This window comes from Prinia subflava, chromosome 7 (assembly GCF_021018805.1).
Source record: "Prinia subflava isolate CZ2003 ecotype Zambia chromosome 7, Cam_Psub_1.2, whole genome shotgun sequence".
NCBI classification, from domain to species: Eukaryota; Metazoa; Chordata; class Aves; order Passeriformes; family Cisticolidae; genus Prinia; species Prinia subflava.
This window is the reverse complement of record NC_086253.1, coordinates 30,622,373-30,643,503: the sequence shown is the minus strand read 5'-3', so window position 1 is coordinate 30,643,503 and position 21,131 is coordinate 30,622,373. Positions and strand designations below refer to the sequence as shown.

General features: G+C 35.6%; 1 protein-coding gene across 19 annotated transcripts in view; it reads right to left on the bottom strand.

Annotated features, from left to right (window-relative positions):
- PCM1 (pericentriolar material 1) overlaps positions 1-21,131 on the bottom strand; it is a 41,033-nt gene that overhangs the window by 11,631 nt on the left and 8,271 nt on the right. For 6 of the 19 annotated variants that reach the window (XM_063402050.1, XM_063402047.1, XM_063402058.1 and 3 more), the window contains 22 exons: positions 20,089-20,277; positions 17,988-18,165; positions 16,989-17,098; positions 16,352-16,568; positions 14,935-15,133; positions 14,464-14,640; positions 13,568-13,725; positions 13,139-13,353; positions 11,421-11,572; positions 11,210-11,339; positions 10,376-10,510; positions 9,739-9,932; positions 8,403-8,600; positions 7,287-7,509; positions 7,020-7,165; positions 5,934-6,124; positions 4,576-4,759; positions 3,570-3,928; positions 2,873-3,031; positions 2,036-2,092; positions 701-873; positions 492-620 (listed from right to left, as the gene is read on the bottom strand). In XM_063402050.1, coding sequence (XP_063258120.1) covers positions 492-620; positions 701-873; positions 2,036-2,092; positions 2,873-3,031; positions 3,570-3,928; positions 4,576-4,759; positions 5,934-6,124; positions 7,020-7,165; positions 7,287-7,509; positions 8,403-8,600; positions 9,739-9,932; positions 10,376-10,510; positions 11,210-11,339; positions 11,421-11,572; positions 13,139-13,353; positions 13,568-13,725; positions 14,464-14,640; positions 14,935-15,133; positions 16,352-16,568; positions 16,989-17,098; positions 17,988-18,165; positions 20,089-20,277 — 3,873 coding nt within the window. The remainder of the gene's footprint in view (positions 1-491; positions 621-700; positions 874-2,035; positions 2,093-2,872; positions 3,032-3,569; positions 3,929-4,575; positions 4,760-5,933; positions 6,125-7,019; positions 7,166-7,286; positions 7,510-8,402; positions 8,601-9,738; positions 9,933-10,375; positions 10,511-11,209; positions 11,340-11,420; positions 11,573-13,138; positions 13,354-13,567; positions 13,726-14,463; positions 14,641-14,934; positions 15,134-16,351; positions 16,569-16,988; positions 17,099-17,987; positions 18,166-20,088; positions 20,278-21,131) is intronic. The other 13 variants (XM_063402059.1, XM_063402061.1, XM_063402062.1 and 10 more) reach the window with 9 other exon arrangements.

The window sequence follows — 21,131 nt, the reverse complement described above, 5'->3', positions numbered from 1 at the left end:
AATACAAAGAAGGAACACACCCTACTCTCATAGATGTGTGAACAGCCTGCAATTCTTTCCAGTGACTTGTTGATACCTCAACAAGTAGGTCACCAGACTGTCTGACAGGAGAATAACCCTACTTTCAGGATATAAATCCATCCAGTGAAAAAAAAAGCAAAACTTTTTGGGGAATCATGTGATCGATACTTGCCCTGACCTTATTCAGGAGAGGATTTTGGCTCTGTCTGAATGTATCAGTTTCTGATTTACACCCCTCTCCATGTTTCATTCATCCCTGACACATCACTCATTTGCAGTACCGAGAATCCAACCACATTTTATCACTTTTGCATTGATTCTCTTGCCACTAGTTGTTTAGAAAAGTCTGTGATAGTTGATACTAATTTTAGCAAAATTCAGTCTCTAGTATATTTCAGTAGACAGGCATACATGTGTGCAAACTGAAATACAGGAAAAGCCGTCAGTAGCTTCTGAATTTGAAAACTTACATCATCTGTAGAGGCAAGGCTTTCACTAGGAGTGAGTTCAGAATTTGATGCCACCCATGTTGCAGAATTCAGTGATTTTGCACACTTCCCTTTTTCATTTTTCTCAGATAAATGTCTGGTCACTATATCCTGGAAAAGATAATCTATGCCGTAAAAAAAAATCTTTGGTTTGTTTGATTCACATTGAAAATCAAAAATTCTGTGCATACCTGTAAAGCATATAGAGCCCTTTGCCTCAGATAATCTGTATTTAGCAGCTGAAGCTCATGGAAAAGTTCAATCAGAAAGTGGGGATGAGACTCATTTTGAGAAATAAGAGTTGCCACTTCAGAATAAATTGTGTCTCGCAAAGCTTCAAACATAGAAAGATCACTACCAGTTTCTGTAGAAAAAAATAAAGGAACTTGTTAAGTCCTTGACAGGCATCCATTTAACAGACAACTGCCTATCAGGTATGCAAATTATGTCTCAATCATTGCAGATTCCCTAATAGCTGCTTTCATAAAGCTTTATAATTTCCTGAAGGGCAAGCATTCTTAGATTATCCCTTATGTAATCTTTAATATATGAAATACAATATAGAGCAATCATAAAAATAATTTTCTTTACATTTCTGAACAATACCTTTAGAAAATATTCTTTATAAAAGAGAATATTGAACACATCACAATGATGCTTTCAGAATAGGTATTAAACACTGAAAATGGAGCTTTAAGACATTGCAAGAAAGATAGCAAAAAGTCTCAAGTTTATTTAATACAAGCAGTTCACACTTCTGCATCACAAGCAGCATTAAGAAAGCTTTAGACTGAACTCGAGTCACTCTTTCCCCACATAAATACTACATTCTCATACATGTCTAGTATCACTCCCAAGTTCACAAAAATCTCCTACCCTTAAAGCCTATTACATATGTATGAGAAAACAATGTGTTCCCTACTAAATCTCCCATTCATTTGAAAATTAAAGATTATCCTTTCATCACAACAATTAAATTACTACATACATCATTGGGAAGTGGTGAATGAAAACATAGTTAAATTTGCAAAACTCAGTTTAACAGATGTGTAATTGTTAGTATTCAAGTTAATGAAGTTATTAGCAGTACAGCAAACATTATTGTGCAATTTGATTATCTATAAATAGTTTACCAATTTTTTAAGCACAGACAAGCGTTTTCAATCTTTGAAAAGCTACCACAAATTGCATCCCTCCCCCTTTACTAATATGTAATAGCAGCTTTTAAACACACTAAAAATGCCTACTGAAATTAGTTTTTTGATGTAGTATCTACCTCCATATTTTCTATCTACATTTGTAACTAATCAAGAACATGGTAACCACATTCTCCTCAACTGTAAATCAAATCAGTTTGTAACACTGCATTTCATGCAAGGTTGCTTCTCTTGTCTTAGTTACAGAGAAGGTGCTGCAATAGCACTAATCTTGAACATCTGCTAAACAGTGAGTTATAGGACTAAAGGTAAGAGAAGGAAAAAAAAATGTAATAGGATACTGTTGAAGCTAAGCAGTGAATGCATTACCTGGCGCTTCAATGCATGCATTTCTGTTAGACTGCTGCAGAATTCTCCTAGCATGCGCTGTAGGAAAGTGGGGATAGACAGTGATAAACACAAAAATGCGCACCAGAAATAAAGACAGGGTCTACACAAAACAGCAGGAGGAAGACTGCTTACTTATCCAAACCACGTCAGAGCTGCTTATTGTGAGAATGAGAACTTGACCAGTGAAGTTTATTATGTACACTAATAAACAGCTCTTAGTGTGGACACAGCTACACTGGCAAAGCTTTATATTACGCTACATTGACTACAATTTCCGCATCTCTCAAACAAAACAGAAATACTGGCAGAACCAAAAAAGGCACAGGAGAGAATTTTTATTATCTAGATACAAGAAAAGCAGTGCAGATAGCAAAAATGTAAGGGTTTATGTGATGTTATAAGACTGAATTTGAATGATATTTGATGAAGCTCATTTAAGCATGAATAGGAAGAAGATATGTATGCAGTACAGGATGTAGTTTAAACACTATGCAAAGTTTCATCAGTTTTGTAGTTCCTTTCCATAAAATCACCAATAAATGGGTGAGATTGGCTACATTTTACCTTGTACTATAACAGGTTTCTAAATTACTTTAATCAAGTCCTTAATATACAAGAAACACCCAAAAGCAATTAATATCCAACTTCTTACAAATTTACATTTACAGCATCCTTAGAAATTAAAATGCAAAATCCACGTTAAATATACAATCCTGTCTTCCTGCCAAAATGCATTGCATTTAACTAACACACTACGAATTAAGGTCCCTTACTCACAGAAGATGACAAAATAATTAGACATTTAGAAAAGAGTACCTGAAGACATTTCTGTAGATCTACTGTATTTGATTATTTTTTCCAATTGTTCCTGATTCCTTTTGCTGAACACCTTTGCATGAACCACATCATCAGAGTGTCTGCTTTTATTGTTCCTGCAGGGTTCACACACACTAGAAGCACTTGCACTTTCATAACCTAATGGGAGGAAATCAAAAGGAAGAAAGAAGGAAACACCTTACAAAATGTTTTATTACTTCAAAAATTTTGTTCAAAGACACTCTTAAAGATGCAAAATACTAATGATGTTTCCTAGACTAAAATCTTCCTCTGTACCCTGAAGCCATACAGTAGTACTAAATCCTCAGCAACCCCAGCAGTGCTACTGTACTAACTAGTACTGTCCCTCTCTTCTCGGAATTTTAATAAAGCATATTTTTCAGCAAATAATCCAGTTTGAATATGCAGACAATGAAGAAGGTTCTCCTTATTATTTCAAATCTGCACATATCTGCATCCATGACCCTTTTAAATCATGGTCCATCAATTGGTTATTTATTTTCTATTTATTGAAATGCTAAAAAGCCTTATGCAGTTGTATTATATAAAATGAAGTCATTTCAATAACTTCTTTTCATTATTTTAGGTACCATTTATGGAGAGTAAATTCTCTGGAATGTAATGTTATAATCCAAGTTAAATTTGCCACAGTATCCAAGATTACTTTACAACCTACCAGTATTTTTAATTCTGCCTTTTAACTGAGAAGAACTCTTCCTCTTATTCTTTGATTTGGGCATTTTATCTTTTGATGCCAGGCTTGCTTGCGCCGATGCTTTTCTAGACCTAAATGTCTTTGTCACAGTAGTTGGGTCTATTGGATCAGGCATGCTACTGAAACTCCCCAAAGACTCTTCATCAAACTCTCTTTTCCGGTTCACATCACACTGATTTTTATGACCAGAAGCCATGTTTTGTACTGAAACTGCAAAACCTGCTTTCAGCTGAGACTGATCATCTTTTTTCATTTCTTGGCTATCATCAAGCCAAGTTGATCTATTGTCCATTTCCTCTTCAGGTTGTCTATGACTCCTTCTGACAGGAAAAAAAAGACACACAGACCAACTTCAGTATACCATAACCTAATCTCTCAGACAGAAACATCATGTATTACCAGGCAAACAGTTTTATCTGTAATGCAAATTATCTGCCTTTGTTACTTACACACCAAATGAATATTGAAAAAGAAATAATTCCAGAGAACCCTTCCAAATGGAAAACAGAACTTCCCATCTATTGCTCGTTTCAACGTGAATACATTTATGCAGCTACTGCTGTGCTCAAATAGTACCACAGGTCAAAACATTTCTTTAAGCAACATTCAGTATAGTCTACAGTAGCATAAAAAATAAGCATTCACTGAAATTACATCCACTTCTTATTCAAACAACTCAGTTTCAAAACAATCCCACAGAAACAAAATCTTCCTCCACTTACAAAAAGTGTTACAAAACCACTCAGAGATTGTATTTGATTTTAAAGTGTTCATGAAATGATACATTAATATAGAAAAGTAGAACACTGCCGAAAAAAATGAAAAAAATTAAACTAGAAGTTACAAAAGTAAAGCTCATATTGTAATTCTATGACAATAAAATCCCTTAGTGAATGATGAATTCCCATAAGCCCCAGAAAAGTGAGGAGAAATTATTAAAGGAGAACTGCACTTTGACATTAAGTACCTTTGTTTTTCTGTTCCATTAGAGGAACCACTTTCAAAGGGTTTGGGGAATGCCATATACTCAGTTTTCCCAGAAGTATTATGATCTAGAGGATTTTGTTGCTCCTGCTGCTCACTGCTGTGAGAAGAAATATTATGTGCAAAATCTCCAAAACCAGATGGGAACACTGGATTATAGTTAATACCTACAAAGTAAACAAGAGAGTCAGAAGATCCTACTTCATTTATTTGCGTAGTAAAATTCAAATTTGAGACACATCGTGTGGCAGCATGAAATTATGAAGCAAAAATACAGTGGAGAAGTAAGCAAGAACTATTTTCATCCTGAAAGCACTGTAAACAATCAGAATTCATCTCTAGTGCAGGTTTCTAACACTACTGGATTAACTAACACTACCACAATTCCATCAGTGGAGATGAAAAAGCTTCAAGAAACTCCAGTAAAGAGCTCCTAAAAATGAAAGTAAAAATAACAACAGTTCCAAAAAAAGGCAGAATTCTGTCTGCCTGAAGACCTTTATTAGTACTTCAACCACAAGCAAACTGACAAGAAAATTCCAATGGTTCAAGAACTTATAGAGTCAAAGAAGTCATAGATTCCTACTTCAATTTTAACATCAGACTTTATGGAAGTGGCAAACTGAATGTAAGTATTCTTTTGGGCAGGTTCCCGGTAATTTTAAAAATGTTCTGAAATAGAAAACAGACTTTGCAATTTGAAAGTTCTAATCTAGGTCTATGCCTATTTCCTGGTTTCCCAATAAAACTGAAATATATTAAGACAGTTTTGTTTACTCTGAATTATACAGTAAAATACCTACACTCTTTTCCTCCAAATTCAACAGCAAAAGTAGACTAGAGAAAGATTAGGAATACTGTATCCAATTCAACAGTTACTGTATAACTCTGATGGGAACAAAAATTGGTTAACATGCTCCATTTACAGGCATTTATAACAACATGAATGTTTGAAGTTCTAAGAAAACCAGAAATAATTACCAATTTTCATCTTCCAATTACATGGTTCACTTAGAACACAATTTCAACTATGAAATGATGCCAAAGGTATTTAAAGCTTCAAACACTGCTTTTCGTATGTTGGATGAAGAACATTTGAAACCTTACATGGAAGGAGTATTTTTAAGCATAACTAACTTCACACTGAGAGAGTCTTGCTCTTCAAACTGAAGTAAAAATATACAATTGTTCAGCAATAAACAGTAAACTCCTGCTTAAGACCATTTCAATATAAAGGAAAAGTGACGGAGTTTCATTAAGTTCACAATACAATTTCAATTAAATTAGAAAATGTAAATTTTTGAAATTTGTATTACTTCTCACACCTATAGTAATACCCACCTGGAGCAAAGGAAGAAAAATTAGTAAATCCTGGAACACTAAAGAGGTTCACAGGTTGTGGAGGGAAGTTGAATGGACAGAAAACAGGAGATGGAGGTGGTGGTGCACTACTGCCTCTCTCTTTTCTTGATGGTTTCTCTTGACACTGTTGTTCTTGTTGCTGCATAAGATCACTTAACATTTGTTTTAACCTTGAAAATAAGAAAAAATAACAACTTGGGGAAAAAAAAGATTGTTATGGGAAAACTGTAAATTTATACTCAAGTAATTTGAGCTTCATATTATTTCACCTACAACATGTAACATATGCAAAGAAGTGCTCTATTTGGCTAATGAAACACAACCTCATGACAAAAATTACTTATATTTAATCTCGAGTTGGTTTAAAATCAACTGCTCTGTACTAGTGGTCATGTACACACAGGCTCAACATCCTTGCAAGACTAGATACTAAAGAAATAAGCAAGCTGAAAACTTCAATAGAAACAATCAAATATACAGGCTATTTACAGAGCTGAGGTTAAAATTAATTTTAAAAAACTGTGTAAGAGGACAGCACCTATATACCACATATCAAATACAAAACAGAGATGAAGAGCTTCAACTTCCACGCAATGAATTAAAATGACTATTACATTATTTTCAAAAAATCATTGATCAGAAGGCAAATGTAGTATATCCAAATGGAATGTAAGAACCATGAATTCTAACTGAAAACCCCAAGAAACAACAAACACCTTTTTTGCTGTATTTTACCATCAGAATCCAGAATCTTGCCAGCTAGTCCAGTGAAGACTACAGACACAAAAGCACATTAAAAAATAACTACTGCAACAGATTTTTGCCAACTTTTGGTTCTCTTCAATGAAGATTACTAGTAAAGTACTTTTAAAGGTGTTAAAGAGGTGGTGGGGGAAAAAAAAGACAACCAGAAATGCTGCCTACAATTTCAAAAGCTCATAATCAACTCAGAAGTTCAAGAGGCTCCTATTTACCATCATCTGTAATCTTTTACCCATATAATCATGCTTCAATGTACTGAAGCATTTCACATTCCATAGTTAAACACTAATACAGTCAACAAACCTTTGGACATTATTCTGCTGCCAAGTCAGTTGCGTGTAACACTGGTTTAATTGATGCATAATAAGATGTAATTGCGAAGATGCAACATTATTGGGCATCATTCCGTAGGGGCCTGTAAGCAAAGTCTGTAGAAGGCAAGAGAGGGTCTGTGGAAAGAAAATATGTAACAGTGACCAAATTACAAAAACCAGAAGCTATTGCCAGAAAGAGTTAGAAAGAGAATAAAAGGCAAATAAGAGCAGCAAAATAACTGTTCTTCATATCTACCTGCTGATCCTGCATCAAACTTTGACAAATGTTGACACTAAATTCATGCTGTTTCTTCAACTGATTGATCTGCTCTTGCCATTGTTCCTTTTCTTCCACATAGGAAAGCTCAGATATCCACCGAAAATTTTCCTGACGCCGCATACTTATGTTTTGCTGTTGCCTAGCCTTAGACACTGGACGGTAATTTCCATCTGCTGAAAGGGGACAGCAATTTTTCCACCTGGGTTGGGAAAATTTGAAGAACGAGGACAAAATCAGACAATTCAAACAACTAATGTTACTTCTATTATTCAAATTATGTTTAAGTTGTACATCAAAAACTCACACAGCACAGGCCAGCTAATCACACATGCCATTGTCAATCCAATGTTATCCTAAACAAATGGAAAACAGGAGCCCTCCACCTGACTGTGACTGCCAAAAAAGATGGGCTAAGGATGTGTCTGGGTCTTGTTTTCAGTATTTTCCATTACTGCTATATAACTATGTACTCAATGAAAACATAAGCCACCAACATAATACACTGACAGGTCCAGCCCCTGATTAGTTCACTGTCTACTAAAGTCATTTTGGTATCCATACCAGAAGAAATAACCGCAGATATATACATTATTTTTAACACGTCATTTTCATTTAATCACACAAAGGTTATGAAAGAAGTCAATCAGGTAAACAAGAGTTAAAATTATTCACAATAATTAAGAAATAGTTTTCACAACTACAAAAGCCAACAATTTAGAAGGAAAAATTTCAGAGGTAGCTTAATTCTCTAAACTACTATTTTTGAAGAGACTGATCTAATCACAGGAAAAAATTCACACAGATCGGTTATCTTTTGAGCTGATTAAAAACAAATGGGAACATCAGGAGCCACTGCCACAAAATTGGACAGCTCAACAGCAGAGTTTTAATAAGGCTGAAAACAAAAGAAATCACCAAATCAGTTATATGCAATGCAGCTACAAAGACTCACACAAGAGACTGCCACTACACACAGCTCCCTTACAAACAGAAATATTGCTTGGATGAGGCCTTGTAGTTAATGCAATGTTTCTTCCATCTTCTTCCAAATACACTCAGACAAGCATTAAATCAACGAATAATGCTACTAACCTATCTTTGTTTCCTTTAACAAAATAGGTGTTTTCTGGTATGTTGTTATTGGGATAAACAGAGAAACTGTCATTCAAACTTGATGCATCTTCTTCCTCTTCTTCTGCCTGACCAACTCCATCAGAGAGATAACCGTCTTCCTCTCCATTTTCTTCCTCCAGGGCACACTGGGTAGACCCTCCCCAGGTAGCCATTGTCCTAGTGAACATTGCAGGGTCAGGGAGAAAAGGGGAGTTTGGAAAATGAGGTGTTTTTTTTCAAGTTTATGACAAATTATTAAAACAGTCTGTTGGCAATTGCAAGTCTATCTGCAATTAATCAAGCTGCACCAGAAGAATTAAACCATTCTGAACATGAGCCAGCAGTGTGCCCACATGGCTAATAGGAACCTTGCCTGTATCAGGAATAGTGTGGCCAGCAAGCCCAGGGAAGCGATTCTTCCCCTGTACGTGGCACTGGTGAGGCTGCACCTTAAGTGCTGTGTCCAGCTCTGGGCCCCTCAATTTAGGAAGGATGTTGAGATGCTGGAGCATGTCCAGAGAAGGGCAACAAGGCTGGTGAAGGCTCTGGAACACAATCCTGTGAGGAGTGGCTGAGGGAGCTGGGGTTGTTTTAGGGGACACTGTACTGCTCTCTACAACTGCCTGAAAGGAGGGTGTAGCCAGGTGGGGGTCAGCCTTGTCTCCCAGGCAACCAGTGACAGGACATGAGGACAATCTTAAGCCGAGTTAGGGGAGATTTAGGCTGGACATTAGGAAGAAGCTCATCACAGAGTGATTGCCCATCGTGGGCTGTCCAGGGAGGTGGTAGAATCACCGTCCCTGGAGGCATTTAAAAAAAGACTGGATTGGCACCCAGTTCCATGGACTCGTTGCCAAGGTGGTGTCAGGTCATAGGCTGGGACTCGATCCTCAAGGTCTTTTCCAACCCAGTTGATTCTGTGATTCTCACCAATGCAAAAATGCATTCTGCTTCTAATACTGGGACAGATAAATGAAATTACTGCCTGTTTTGGAAATGTGTTACTTTATTATGCTATAAAATGCATAAAGATGAAAAAAATTACTCTGATCATTTGGCATTTTCCATGCATCATCTTCTCCTTAGGTGATTCTTTCCCCCACTGGTAGAACAGGAGAGACTAAATATGCTGGGAAAACCCATAAAACTGGCAAGTCGCTAAATAACAGTAACTTCACAGCTCATGAAATTAACTTCCTGCTCTGTTAAATCATCACATTCTGTGCTCAAATGAACACAGGAAACTGCCCCCGACACTGACATCCCACTAAACAGAAGCACCCGTTGATTAATACAGAATAACTTGTGCTCTTACCTTTCAGTCCTGCTCTGCTGTGGAGTACACTGAGCTTCTGACCCTTCACTTTTAACAGATGCAGCAACAGTAGATATTGTTTCTGCAAGCTCTCTTCTTCTCTGATCTTCAGCCATTAAAGCTTCAAGTTGCTTCCTTCTCTGTCGCAATTCTTCTCTTAAAATCTCATGTCTTCTCATCTCAGACCACAACTGCTTGCAGTAAAATGGAAGAATTAGAACATAAGGCTAGCATAATTTCCAGAAAAAATAAGTAATATCCAGATCATTATTAAAGACAATTTCAGGAGAAAAGGTGAAGGAAGATGCAAAGATAAACCAGGTTTCAACAAATACTTTCATCATTTTCTCCAAGGGTGACCTGCCTACAGTATACATTATCAAACGTTCATGGTAAAAATTCAAAATTAATTCAACTTTCACATTAATATTTGGTAACAAGTGCTATATTTGGGGGAAAATGTCTTGCCCATTTAAGTCAGTACTTTCTTCTTTCCAGAAATAAAGAAGTTATACGTGCTTTGTTAAAATAGCTACCACTCCACTCCCCAGGCCACCTACTTAAAATGTGTCCAAGCCACCTGAAACTTCTCCTTTCTAAAGCCTTTTTAAGTCACTGTATATAAAGTATGAAATACCTCATTGCCTACTGGTACAGATTCATCACACTCAAATAAAGGCTTGCCAGCTGTGTTACACTCATTTTTGACTGGAGTTGATGTTGCTTGTGAAATCTGTCTATTTGCTGGGCAGTTACCCAGGCCAGTTGACAACTGAAAGAGAAAGCAACATGGCAAAATAGAGTATAATAGCTTTCTAAAACTTACCTGCAGTTAAAACCCAACACAGTTAAGGCTTTATGAGGCTAGAAAGTCAGTATCTTGGGAAAAAGATTTTTGAATCAAGGCTAAATATTTGTTTCAAAACTTACCCAGAAATCAACAAAACTTAAATTATGCATTATTATATAATGTTCTAGATGCACAGCATTAGTAATTTACTGCTCACTTCAAAGAAGGAAGTTAAAACTTCAAAGAGCATGAAAAACAGTAAAGCCCTGCAGACTTAAGTTAAAATGCAACGAAGTGTTGGGCATGCTTACAAGACACAGCATAGTCCAAAAATACCACCAAATGACTATTAAGAGAAATAAAGAAGCAGCGACTGACCAGTATGGACAGACTAATTTCAGGCTAAAAGTAAGACTGAAGGTTCTGTATCTTTGAAGACTCCGTTAAGGCTTTTGATGGCAAACTACAGTGAAATTAAGATATACCAACCACAGAACAAGAACCACTGAAAAGTGAATGACATGAGCAGAACTCTAGGTTTAAAAGTTCACCTGCATACAGTATAAAAGTATTACCAATTTTAAATTTTTTCCAGTTTTCATGGGGAAAAAATGGTGAGCAAGATATTTCATGTTTCTTTGCTCAATACCTTAAGACAACAAAGAAATACATTCTACCTACCTGAAGGTCAGGACAAGCTTTCTGTAACACTTGAATTTTTTCCTGAATTTCAATCAATTTTCTTCTTTCTTGTTGTAACTGCTTAAGCTCCCGTTGCTGCTGCTGAAGTTTAGCTTCATAGAACTTCTCTCTGTGTAAATAAGTTACCCACATGTTACATGGCAAGAAGTTGCCTGAAGCACAGCTCTACCATCCTCTGACAAAGGTTTACCTTGCTTTTTCATTTAGCCGCACATCTTTTTTTAGCTTGTTGGAACTTGCTCGGACATTGTTTGGTTGTTGCTTTGTCCCTTCCATTTCACCCAACAAGTCATCAATATTAGATGCACTTGCAATTGTTCCTTGAGGTTCAGGATCATCATCCTAAAAGGATGTCAGAAAGAAAGGCAGTTAGACTATTTGCAAGTTGATACAAAAAAAAAAAAAAAGGCAACAAATCTAGTTTGTCAAGTTTGTCTAGTTTGATTTTTTCAAAACTGATCAGTCTGAATAGCTTTATCTCTAGTACAAATCAAGAACTGAGAAGTCATTACCACCACAGCAGCACGACTTTAAGAGAGACCAAGTTAATGAGAGAATTTATTTAGTTCAACCTCAACTACTGAAACTTCTACTACAAATGCAAATGATTTGTCTCATTCTGGAAGCATAAACCACTTGCCTGTGACTCAGTGGAGAGAAACATCGAGCATATGAGGAAACAACAGGGGAGGGGAAAGGAAGAACAGAAGGAGACTGAGGTGAACAAGACATATCTCCTGCAGTCAGTCAAGTTAAATCTTAACAACTTAATAACAAAACTACTCTTTAAAATTTTGGAGAAAGTACTACTGGTTCTCTATTCTTTTTTTAGTTTTTTCACAATTTCTGTATTTTCAGTTCTCAATCTGAAAATATGAAAGCTGTAGCAACTGCTGCTTTTGTTTTCCAATGTGATCATTCTTCATTAAAGACTCTACTGAACAGGAGAGATCACTGGTGACCAGGAATGACACAGCTTACAGACCCTACTGTATCTTTGCTGAGTACATACACATAACAAGCCTTGGAAATATGATGATTGAAGATATGCCATTAATGAGGTTATCTATTAAGAAAGCTGCTGAATCATCTCTAATTCAAATTTGTACCACTGCACAGTTAGCATCTCTATAGTGAGGATAAAAAACAACACTGATCTAGATGCTGAAAAAATTCTGATAGCAGTATTATCTTGAAACAACAATATTATGTTTATACTGTTGCTATTGTAAAGCACAGGTTCCAACTGAGCTTGATTTTTAAAGTTCTCACATAAAGCCTTCTCAATTCAGACACACCTGTGTGTATTCAGTATGCAGACATTACAGTAGGTGGTGCTCAAACGTGAGCTTTTGAAGGGACATCAGATCCATGACATTGTGCTGCTAACATCACTAAATTAGTGTGAGATATTCTAAATTAAAAACACTTCCAATTTATAGCTGGTACTCAAAACTCTTGAAACAAATAAAACCACTGCCCCCAAACCAAAATGCTGAAAGTCAAACATGTTGTAATATCCAAAGATTTTAATGAAAAATTTTCTTCATTGATTGAACATCATTGTAGAACCTAGGGTTCAAAAACCTAAATGTGTTGAATGTTCACTATCATCTTAAAAACGTCTAATATTTTTAAAAATAATACTGATCTACTTCTTGGTTTATATTTTGTAATTCAGTGCTAAGGTTAAATATTTAAGACCACTGTTCTCTTAGGGCTAGCATCCTCCAAGAAATACCCTAAATCCCTTAGCACTCCTAAATTCAGAAAAATCAAACAGTGTCTTTTTCCCTAGCCCAAAAAAAATCATTTTAAACATTGCATTAAACAGTTTTTCCCTATCAGAAGTTACACATTCCATGAAAAAATGAATGCTGTATTTTTGTGCACAAGTTTATAACATACCTGCACCATAGCAGCAAGGTTCTGTAACTGTCTAAGCTTCTGTTTTGCAGCTATAAGCCTGTTGATCTTCTGCTCAAACTCAGCATCTCCAGCAACATCACCCAGGCTGCTTCTGTGAGTAGACATGGAATCTTCACTAACTCGATCTTCTTCCACTTCATCATCTTCACCTTGGAGTAGATCGAGGTGTTTGTCACTCTCCCTGTTATGACAGTCTGGAAACAGGGAGAGGAGGAAACAAAACAATACCAAAGACACATTATTGAACTTCTGAAGTCCACTGTAACTACTGGACATTAGAAAAGTATTAACTTAATGATCAGGCTCTTGAATATTCTCCTCATCAAACAAGGATCTCCCCAACCCTGTGCAGCTATCAGAGTTATTTGCAGTAAGAAGTAAAAGTTATTGTAAGATTTTACAGCATACCTAAAGCAGAAGACATTTTTAGAGTCCTTATATTAGCAGCAGATCGGTTGTTTATTTCACAGTCTGTATTAAGATGTCTTCCATCTCTGTTATTAGTTCCACACTGTACATTTGAGTTGCTATTTATTTCACTCCAACTACTGATTCCTTGAGGGTTTCTAGGGTAAAATAAATTACTCATATTAACTTTTTAAAAACTGGTAAGGATACAATTTTACTTTAGCCTTTTTAGGAATGGGTGTTCTGACCCCTCCCCCTAAAAAAACCCAACAACCCTCCCACACGAAAAACCAGACAAACTCCAACTTCATATAGAATCAATCCAGACATTCGGAGTTTCTCCATTTTCATCTCTCCAACAGATTAATTATTTTTTTAAACAATCAAAGAAGGTTTAAATTATCCCCTGCTAGATGTGCAACAATACATTAGGCCTTACAGGTATATGTCTACATTATAAAAACTTTATATGATGCATAGATAAGTGAGCGTTCATTTCGATCGAGTGAAGATCCTCAATGCACACAGGTGCCAAACTATAGCTGTAAATGTCTCTGTAAACTGAAAGGTTTTTTCACTCCAATTCTCTAGTCTAAGACTGATCTTCTAGTGAAATTCCATACACATAATTCAGTACTTAAATCCAAAGGAATTACAGATTTTTGCAGTCTTACAGCGATTTTCTAAATGTTCATGCTAATCTAAATAAATAAGACACTGAGGATTAGAAAATTATTAAATATCTGCCTAACAGTTACAATTTAAAAAATTTGTAATTTTGTTAATGTAATAAGCATAGATTTAAATTACTTCTGGTTGACTCAAATAATGTATTGCAGGTTTCTTGAAGCAACATCTTAGCTGCAAAGATTTTGAATAACAAAAAATACAACAACCTAATATTTGTAACAGGTTGTGGATCCTCATGTTCAGAATCGCTTTCTGATTCTTCTGTTTCTTCCTCCTCCTTAGTGTTTTCATTCACAGCATCTGTCATCATATCAGACGTCTGCTCATAGTAGTGAACTAACTCACGCAACTCATTCAGCCTCTTACGAACCTCATTCAGCTTCCTGAGGAGGGAAAAAAGAGTATTTCATCCACTTGGCCATATTAAGCTAATCTATGCAGAGTTAAAAAGAAGATATATACTTTAAAGTTCTTAGAGTTTACTGCCAGTTTCCAAGCTATAAACCTTTCCACTTGAAGCTCTGAATTCAGTTAACAGTATTAGATTGTTTACTAAGCAGTCTGTAATACTAAATTAGGTAGATCAAAAAACGTAAATAGTTACTTAACACAAGACTTATTAAAAAAGTAACGCTCCAAATTACTAAAGCAAAGGGTGAAAAAAAAAGAACTTTTACTGGAGCTTTTCTGTTGGATTTAGATTTTCATCCTCTTCACTCTCATTTTGAGAAACCAGGGAATCAGGAGGGTAGGGAGCAGATGCCAGACTATTTGATTCACCGTTGACAACAGTTACTATGCCTACAGGACCAGAAGCAGCTGAAGTTGTACTTCTTTGGTCAATACTCCTTTGAGGAGAACCTGAATCAGGAAAAACTACAGAGAAGAAATACAGCTTATGTGAACAATTCGTAATAAGGAATCTGTTTAACCGAATTATATTAAAATAATGACAGAAAATATTATCAATAAACAAAAGAGCAGTTAATAAATTCTTTCCTTAGTAAAACAAAAGCTTTTTTCCTCAAGTTTTGTTGCATGCAATGTCAATAGGCAGTGAATAACAAGGTAGCTTTTGTAAACAAGACTTCAGTTATTCCCTTTTAGCTTTTTTTTTTTTCCCTTTTTAGAAGTAGAAGTTTTCATGCTATGAATCTGCCCACTGAGTTTTTCTAAAGTTTTACTTAAGGCTGCGTTGCTTTTTTATAAAAATCCAACGTTTTAGAATTTTGATTAAAAGAAAAACCCCAGATTTTTCACCTCTGCTCAGTTCTTTTGTCCATTTACTGTAAAACAAACTGGATGTTTGCTTCTTCCAGCTACATGAAATCATATCTAAATATGTTCATATTACATGCATTAAAAACATACAGAAAAATTGGGGTATGGTGATGTAACTATTAAATCAGCATGTCCTCCTCCAAGTGCACACTTCAAGGCCTCACTTCTCAATGCTAACCAGAATATGCTGTGATTGCCCCTCAGAAGTTTTGAGCTACAGGACAAACTTTACCAGTACAAATGCACTGTTAGAAACAGAGAGTGAGAGCAGCAAGTGGATAGCTCTAAATCAATAAGGAGAGCACAAAGCCATTATAAAAAAAGGCCAAAGCTCCAGTCAGATAGGTAAGGCCCTCCAGAATGGCCTGTGATTGAAGTCACAAGTGCACATTTGACAGAGAGGTAGCAAAGCCATATTATCAAAAAGCTACTAACACATGAAGTGCTAAGTACACAAATGTAGATGTACTGGAATAAAAACACACAAAAAGCTCAAGTTCATGTGGCACTTATTTTCACAAACCAGATGTGTCACAGTCAAGCCTTGAAGAAAAAACCCATCTCATCCTCATATTAATAAAGTTCAGTATTGTAAACTGAAGTGCTGGTAGACACTCATCATTACTTGTAGAGTTCTTCATTAAGACAGAAACTTATATAGCATTAAAAACTGTTTACATTAACATTGGCCCAGCACAGCTTGTATCACCAGCATTTCGATGACTAATTGCAACCTGAAAGAAAACGTTACCAACATGCACATTAAAACCATTGTATTCATGAAAAAATACAATTTTGCCTATACTGACTTACAGGAAGAGTTATTTAGATGTTGGTCACGAAGTGTATGAAGTTCTCCTAACAGTTTGTCCATTTTTTGTTTTTTACCCTGCAACATTCGCATCTTGTTAAAAAGCTGTGCCTTCTCATCCGACTGGTGTTCAGACATGGAAGAGTTTCTGCTTTGTGAAATCTCTCTGGTAAGTGAAAGGCTTTCTGCTTGCCTTCTATTGTCGGGTACAGACTGCGTCTAAAAAGAGTAATTCCATTTTATTCAGAGTACTACAAAAAAAGGTAAATTAATTATAAGAAACAAAAAGCTTTTTCACGGGCCTTCTATACGCAATGCCAGAATCAACACCAAAACAAAGAATACTATAAAGGGAAATATACTGAAAACACTCTAATGACATCCCCATAATATAATGAGTTAATTAAATTCCAATAAAGAAACTGCTTCTCTAGACTTTCATGGAAACCCATGAGACACAAAGCATAAATCAGTCAGCTAATAACCCTTAAGAATTTTCAAGTTTGCTAAGTTTTCAAGTTTGGGGGGAACTCTGATACCTTCACTAGCAAATACACACAGCTGAGCAAGACAAATATTATTAAATAGAATAAAAACTGATAATGGCAAAAATCTATACAGTACAATCTCAGGACTGACCTGAGAATCATGAAGTTGGTTGTGAAAGCGTTGAATTAAGTCATTCAATTCTTCATTCAATTCTGATGTAAGACTTACTCCTGAAACACTACCTGTAGTTTCTGTTACAACTGGGCATACAGAAAAAGGGGAAAATATAAGTATTTTTCCACAGCGATGCAATAAACGCTATTTAAATAAAAATGTGTGGTTTAGCAATATCATCAATATACTGACCCTCTAAAAACACAGCATTTTTTAAAATTTTGTGTCCTTTCCACTAGCTTTACTCTTGAAAGATGACTTCTGCTACAAAAATACTAACAACAAGACAACTCAGAGCTGCTTTGTAAAGGACCACACAAAAGAATTTTAGGCTTGTTTTGTGTTTTGCTAAAAAGGCCAAAGCAAAATGAAAGCAATCAATTTGTCCAAGGCTGATAGAAACTTGTAAGTTGCAACATTTACATCTGCAAATGGAATCTCGGAGGTTTGTTCTTCAAAAAGCTTTATGAGAGAAATAAATTTGAAAGAAAGCTTTTTTTCCCCTGCCTCAAAGTTCATATTCAAACAGTACTAAATATGCAAGTAGCAGTTGAAAGACCCAATTAATTCCTCCTATTTCCCCCCCTAATACAAATCAACAGTTCATAAGAAAAATCAAGCACAAATATTATTTCTTTTCCCCAAAGATCATGACTTCATTACACACAGAGTAAAGTTTCACTGTTTTCAAATTTTGAAAACATTTATTTTGCCATAAGTTGAATTTGAATCTTAAAATTGGGTGGACCAATTCTTAGGAGAAAAATCCATGCTTTTAGGATTTTACAGGTAAACCACAGTAATCAGCTCTGGGTTTTTAAATGACACGCCATTTTATAATGTTACATTGTCAACTCTTCAGACACAGAGGCTTTACAGTAATAAAAGCCTTTCTAATGTGCATTTCACAATTCCAGCTTTAATCATTCAGTCAGCATGCTAACGTGATATAAGAGACACCATCATTCTGCACACCAGAATCATCCAGGACAGCAATGGCTTGCTCTGCCTTATGCTGCAAAGCAAGAAGAGCTGCCTGTCTTCCTTGAAGAGCCTTTAATTGCTCCTGCTGTTGTAGCATCCTTTTCAACAGATCATGCTGTTTCTTCAAGTTCTCCAACTCCTCTTTAGCTTCCTGTTGAGGATCTCTGGCCTGCAAGATATGGAACATTATCATAACTACAACCATTTATCTGTTGAGAATGAGTAAAATTACTGTCAAAGAAGGCACAACTTGCATATAAATGAACAGTCTAGTTAATGGAAAAAAAGTAAAAATGAAACACCTTCACCTTCCTGATAGTCCTTTATTTAAAAAAAAAAATCAGACATCCAATAGAAAGAAGCTTGTACCACCAAGTCGTGCTTATAGCTCCTGAGGGTTTAAGTTTTCTTTATAAAGCCAGTCAGCTGCCCTAATGTGACCCAAAGACAAACCCAAGCCTCCTGTCTTTTAAATCATCATGGACGGTATTAACCTTTAAGACTGCTAAAGGTAAGCGAGATAAGGCATTCTGTCACGGAGCTATACAAGACACAAGACCTCAATTGATTTACTGGCCTGCAATCTCTAAAATTTTCAGCAGAGTGGGTTTTTTTAGGCAGTAATTCTTTTCTAATCTATAATGTGTTTAGTTCTATAACCTATAATGTATTTATGGTATTGATACTAGAATATGCCAGGTTTGGGTAAATCAACTTCATAACAAAAACACACAGAGAATCCTCTCTACATTGTTTTTAAACAATATTTTGAAATAGTTCTGAAAGAATGAAAGCATGCTGAGCAGTCAAAAATATGTTAAAACTCAGTTATTTTTCTCATCCTATGCCAATTAGGAGCTGGAGATTTGCATCAAAACTTTTACCCAAATTAAACATTTTAATGAGACATCCACAGATGATCCTGATCTTGTCTAAAGTTGTATTACTGACTTTGCAGATAAAATCATGGAAAATAACAAGAATTTACAAAGAACACTACTAACTTGAAAACATAATCTTCTATTCACGTAGTATTAAGTTTCTAAAGTAGAAAATTCAGTCCAAGTACTCTGCTTCAAATGTCAGAATAGAAGCAGGCATCTTACTAACTAGTTCTGGGTACTAAGGAATGCTCAACTTTCCAGCAGAGAAAGCTGAAAACATCCACAATTCTAAACTCCTCAAAGTGTCACTAAAAGATGCACTGCAACTCACACTGATGATTGCTGGTAAACTCTCACCTTTCATATAAACAACAGAGTAGAGTCAAAATAGATGACACAGTGAAATCAGCACAGGAGGGAAAAAGAGGAAGAAAGGGAACAAGGGTATGTGTCTCAGTCTCACTCACCTATAAAATAATCCCGGCTTTATCTAAAGTACTAGATTTGCTTGAGTTCATGAAAATTGCATTAACAAATTTTTCAAACTTAGTTCTGCATTTAGATTAGGTAAGCTTGACAGAACATTTAGGTTTTTCATTTTAGGGGGAAAAATTACTGAATTTGAGACTGAAAATTGAAGAACAACAATATAGAAAAGCTCATAATGGGTAAAAAAGATGTTTTAGACACTGTGCCCCTTGAAAGTCTGCCCCCTTTCAACCAAATATTCATATCAACAGCTATACATAAAACATTTGTGGAACAAGTTAAGGCTTAATTAATTTCTAATTAATTTTCTGTATTTGGTATTAGTTTAAATATGCATTGGCAAACTATTAGTGTAACCATGACAAGTGTCCGAAAGTCACATTTACAGTATGTTTTCCCAAGAAGGGAACAACAAAACTTGGAAGGATAATCTACATAAAATCACAACACCTGCTGGACAGAGTCACATCAATGCTAACTGTCAATGCTAACAATTCAGAAGAAAAAGTGGTGAAACATTGCTATTCAAAGAAAAAATATTCTAGGCAAAGAAGAATAATTCAGTGAAAAGACAGTTGGACACAGATAAGCAATCCAGTGGGAACATTCACTGTAAGTAACAAGTACATTTGAAGCAATTAATAAGGGAGATGGGGGGGATGGGGAAGACTAGCCTGTATAAACCCTATTTGAGGCTAAAGTAACATTTTGAAGTGTACCTTTGAAAGCAATCCTTGATCCTGGCTATTAATCCCACAAGGCCAGATTTCCCTGTCATTCAGAGCAGCTCTTTCACTTTTCCCTTTAGGGCTTGGTGTAACATCAATGACCGTAACCTGTTCTTGTAAAGCTGAATTCCCTAGTTTGTCCTCAATGCGGGGCCGACAACTCAATCTAAAAGATACTTCCTATATTGAATAGTTTAGCATGTTAGATTTTGAAAACGTGCTCCAACTTAAGCATGCATTTTTAAGTTACAAACCTACCCACTTTATATTGTCAAATAATGAAAACTAATATCTAATAATATCTACTGAAGAGTGAAGACATTTTTAGCCATTCTCAGAATTTGTGTAACAACAAAGCTCCATTTAGCAATCAATGTTATATGACCAGAAGTATGCACTCTGCATGTAAAATATTCAAGCTGCATGTAAAGAGAGCTTAGATGCAAAATTAAGAGCCAAACAAAAAACTGAAGTGCAAATTTTGCAAATATTAAGACAAATGCAAGTTCACATGGATACTACTTAAAAAACGTACCTTTTTCTGCATTTTCCAAATTTAATTTTTAAGTTAAAAGTACATCTTCCATGCCTATAATTTTATTTCTTTACAGGGATAGAAAGAGTTCTTATGAAGCTAAAAATAATTACAAAAGCTTCTTCGTGTTTTAACCATTTTATTTCCAAGCAGGTAAATTGTCCTTATCCATAGGACATTCGGTGTGCTAACTGGCCAGGAAGAGTACCTGCTCTCTGGTACTTTTCCTCAGTGTAATAGAATGGAAGACACAAAACTTAAAGTTATTAAAATGCTTTTCTATCTACTACAAGATACGTTTATCATGTTTAATAAAAAAAGCTTTTATAAATAGAAAGGAAGATTGGACTGTTTATCTCAGCACTAAATTGATAACACATTTTCTAAAGAGATGCCCATCTTTCCAAGAAATGAGAGGAACTTTTGTGTTAGGTCAATACTTCTACTATATTACCAAGACGCTTGGACAATGGCCCACTAATGATACATTTCTACCCCT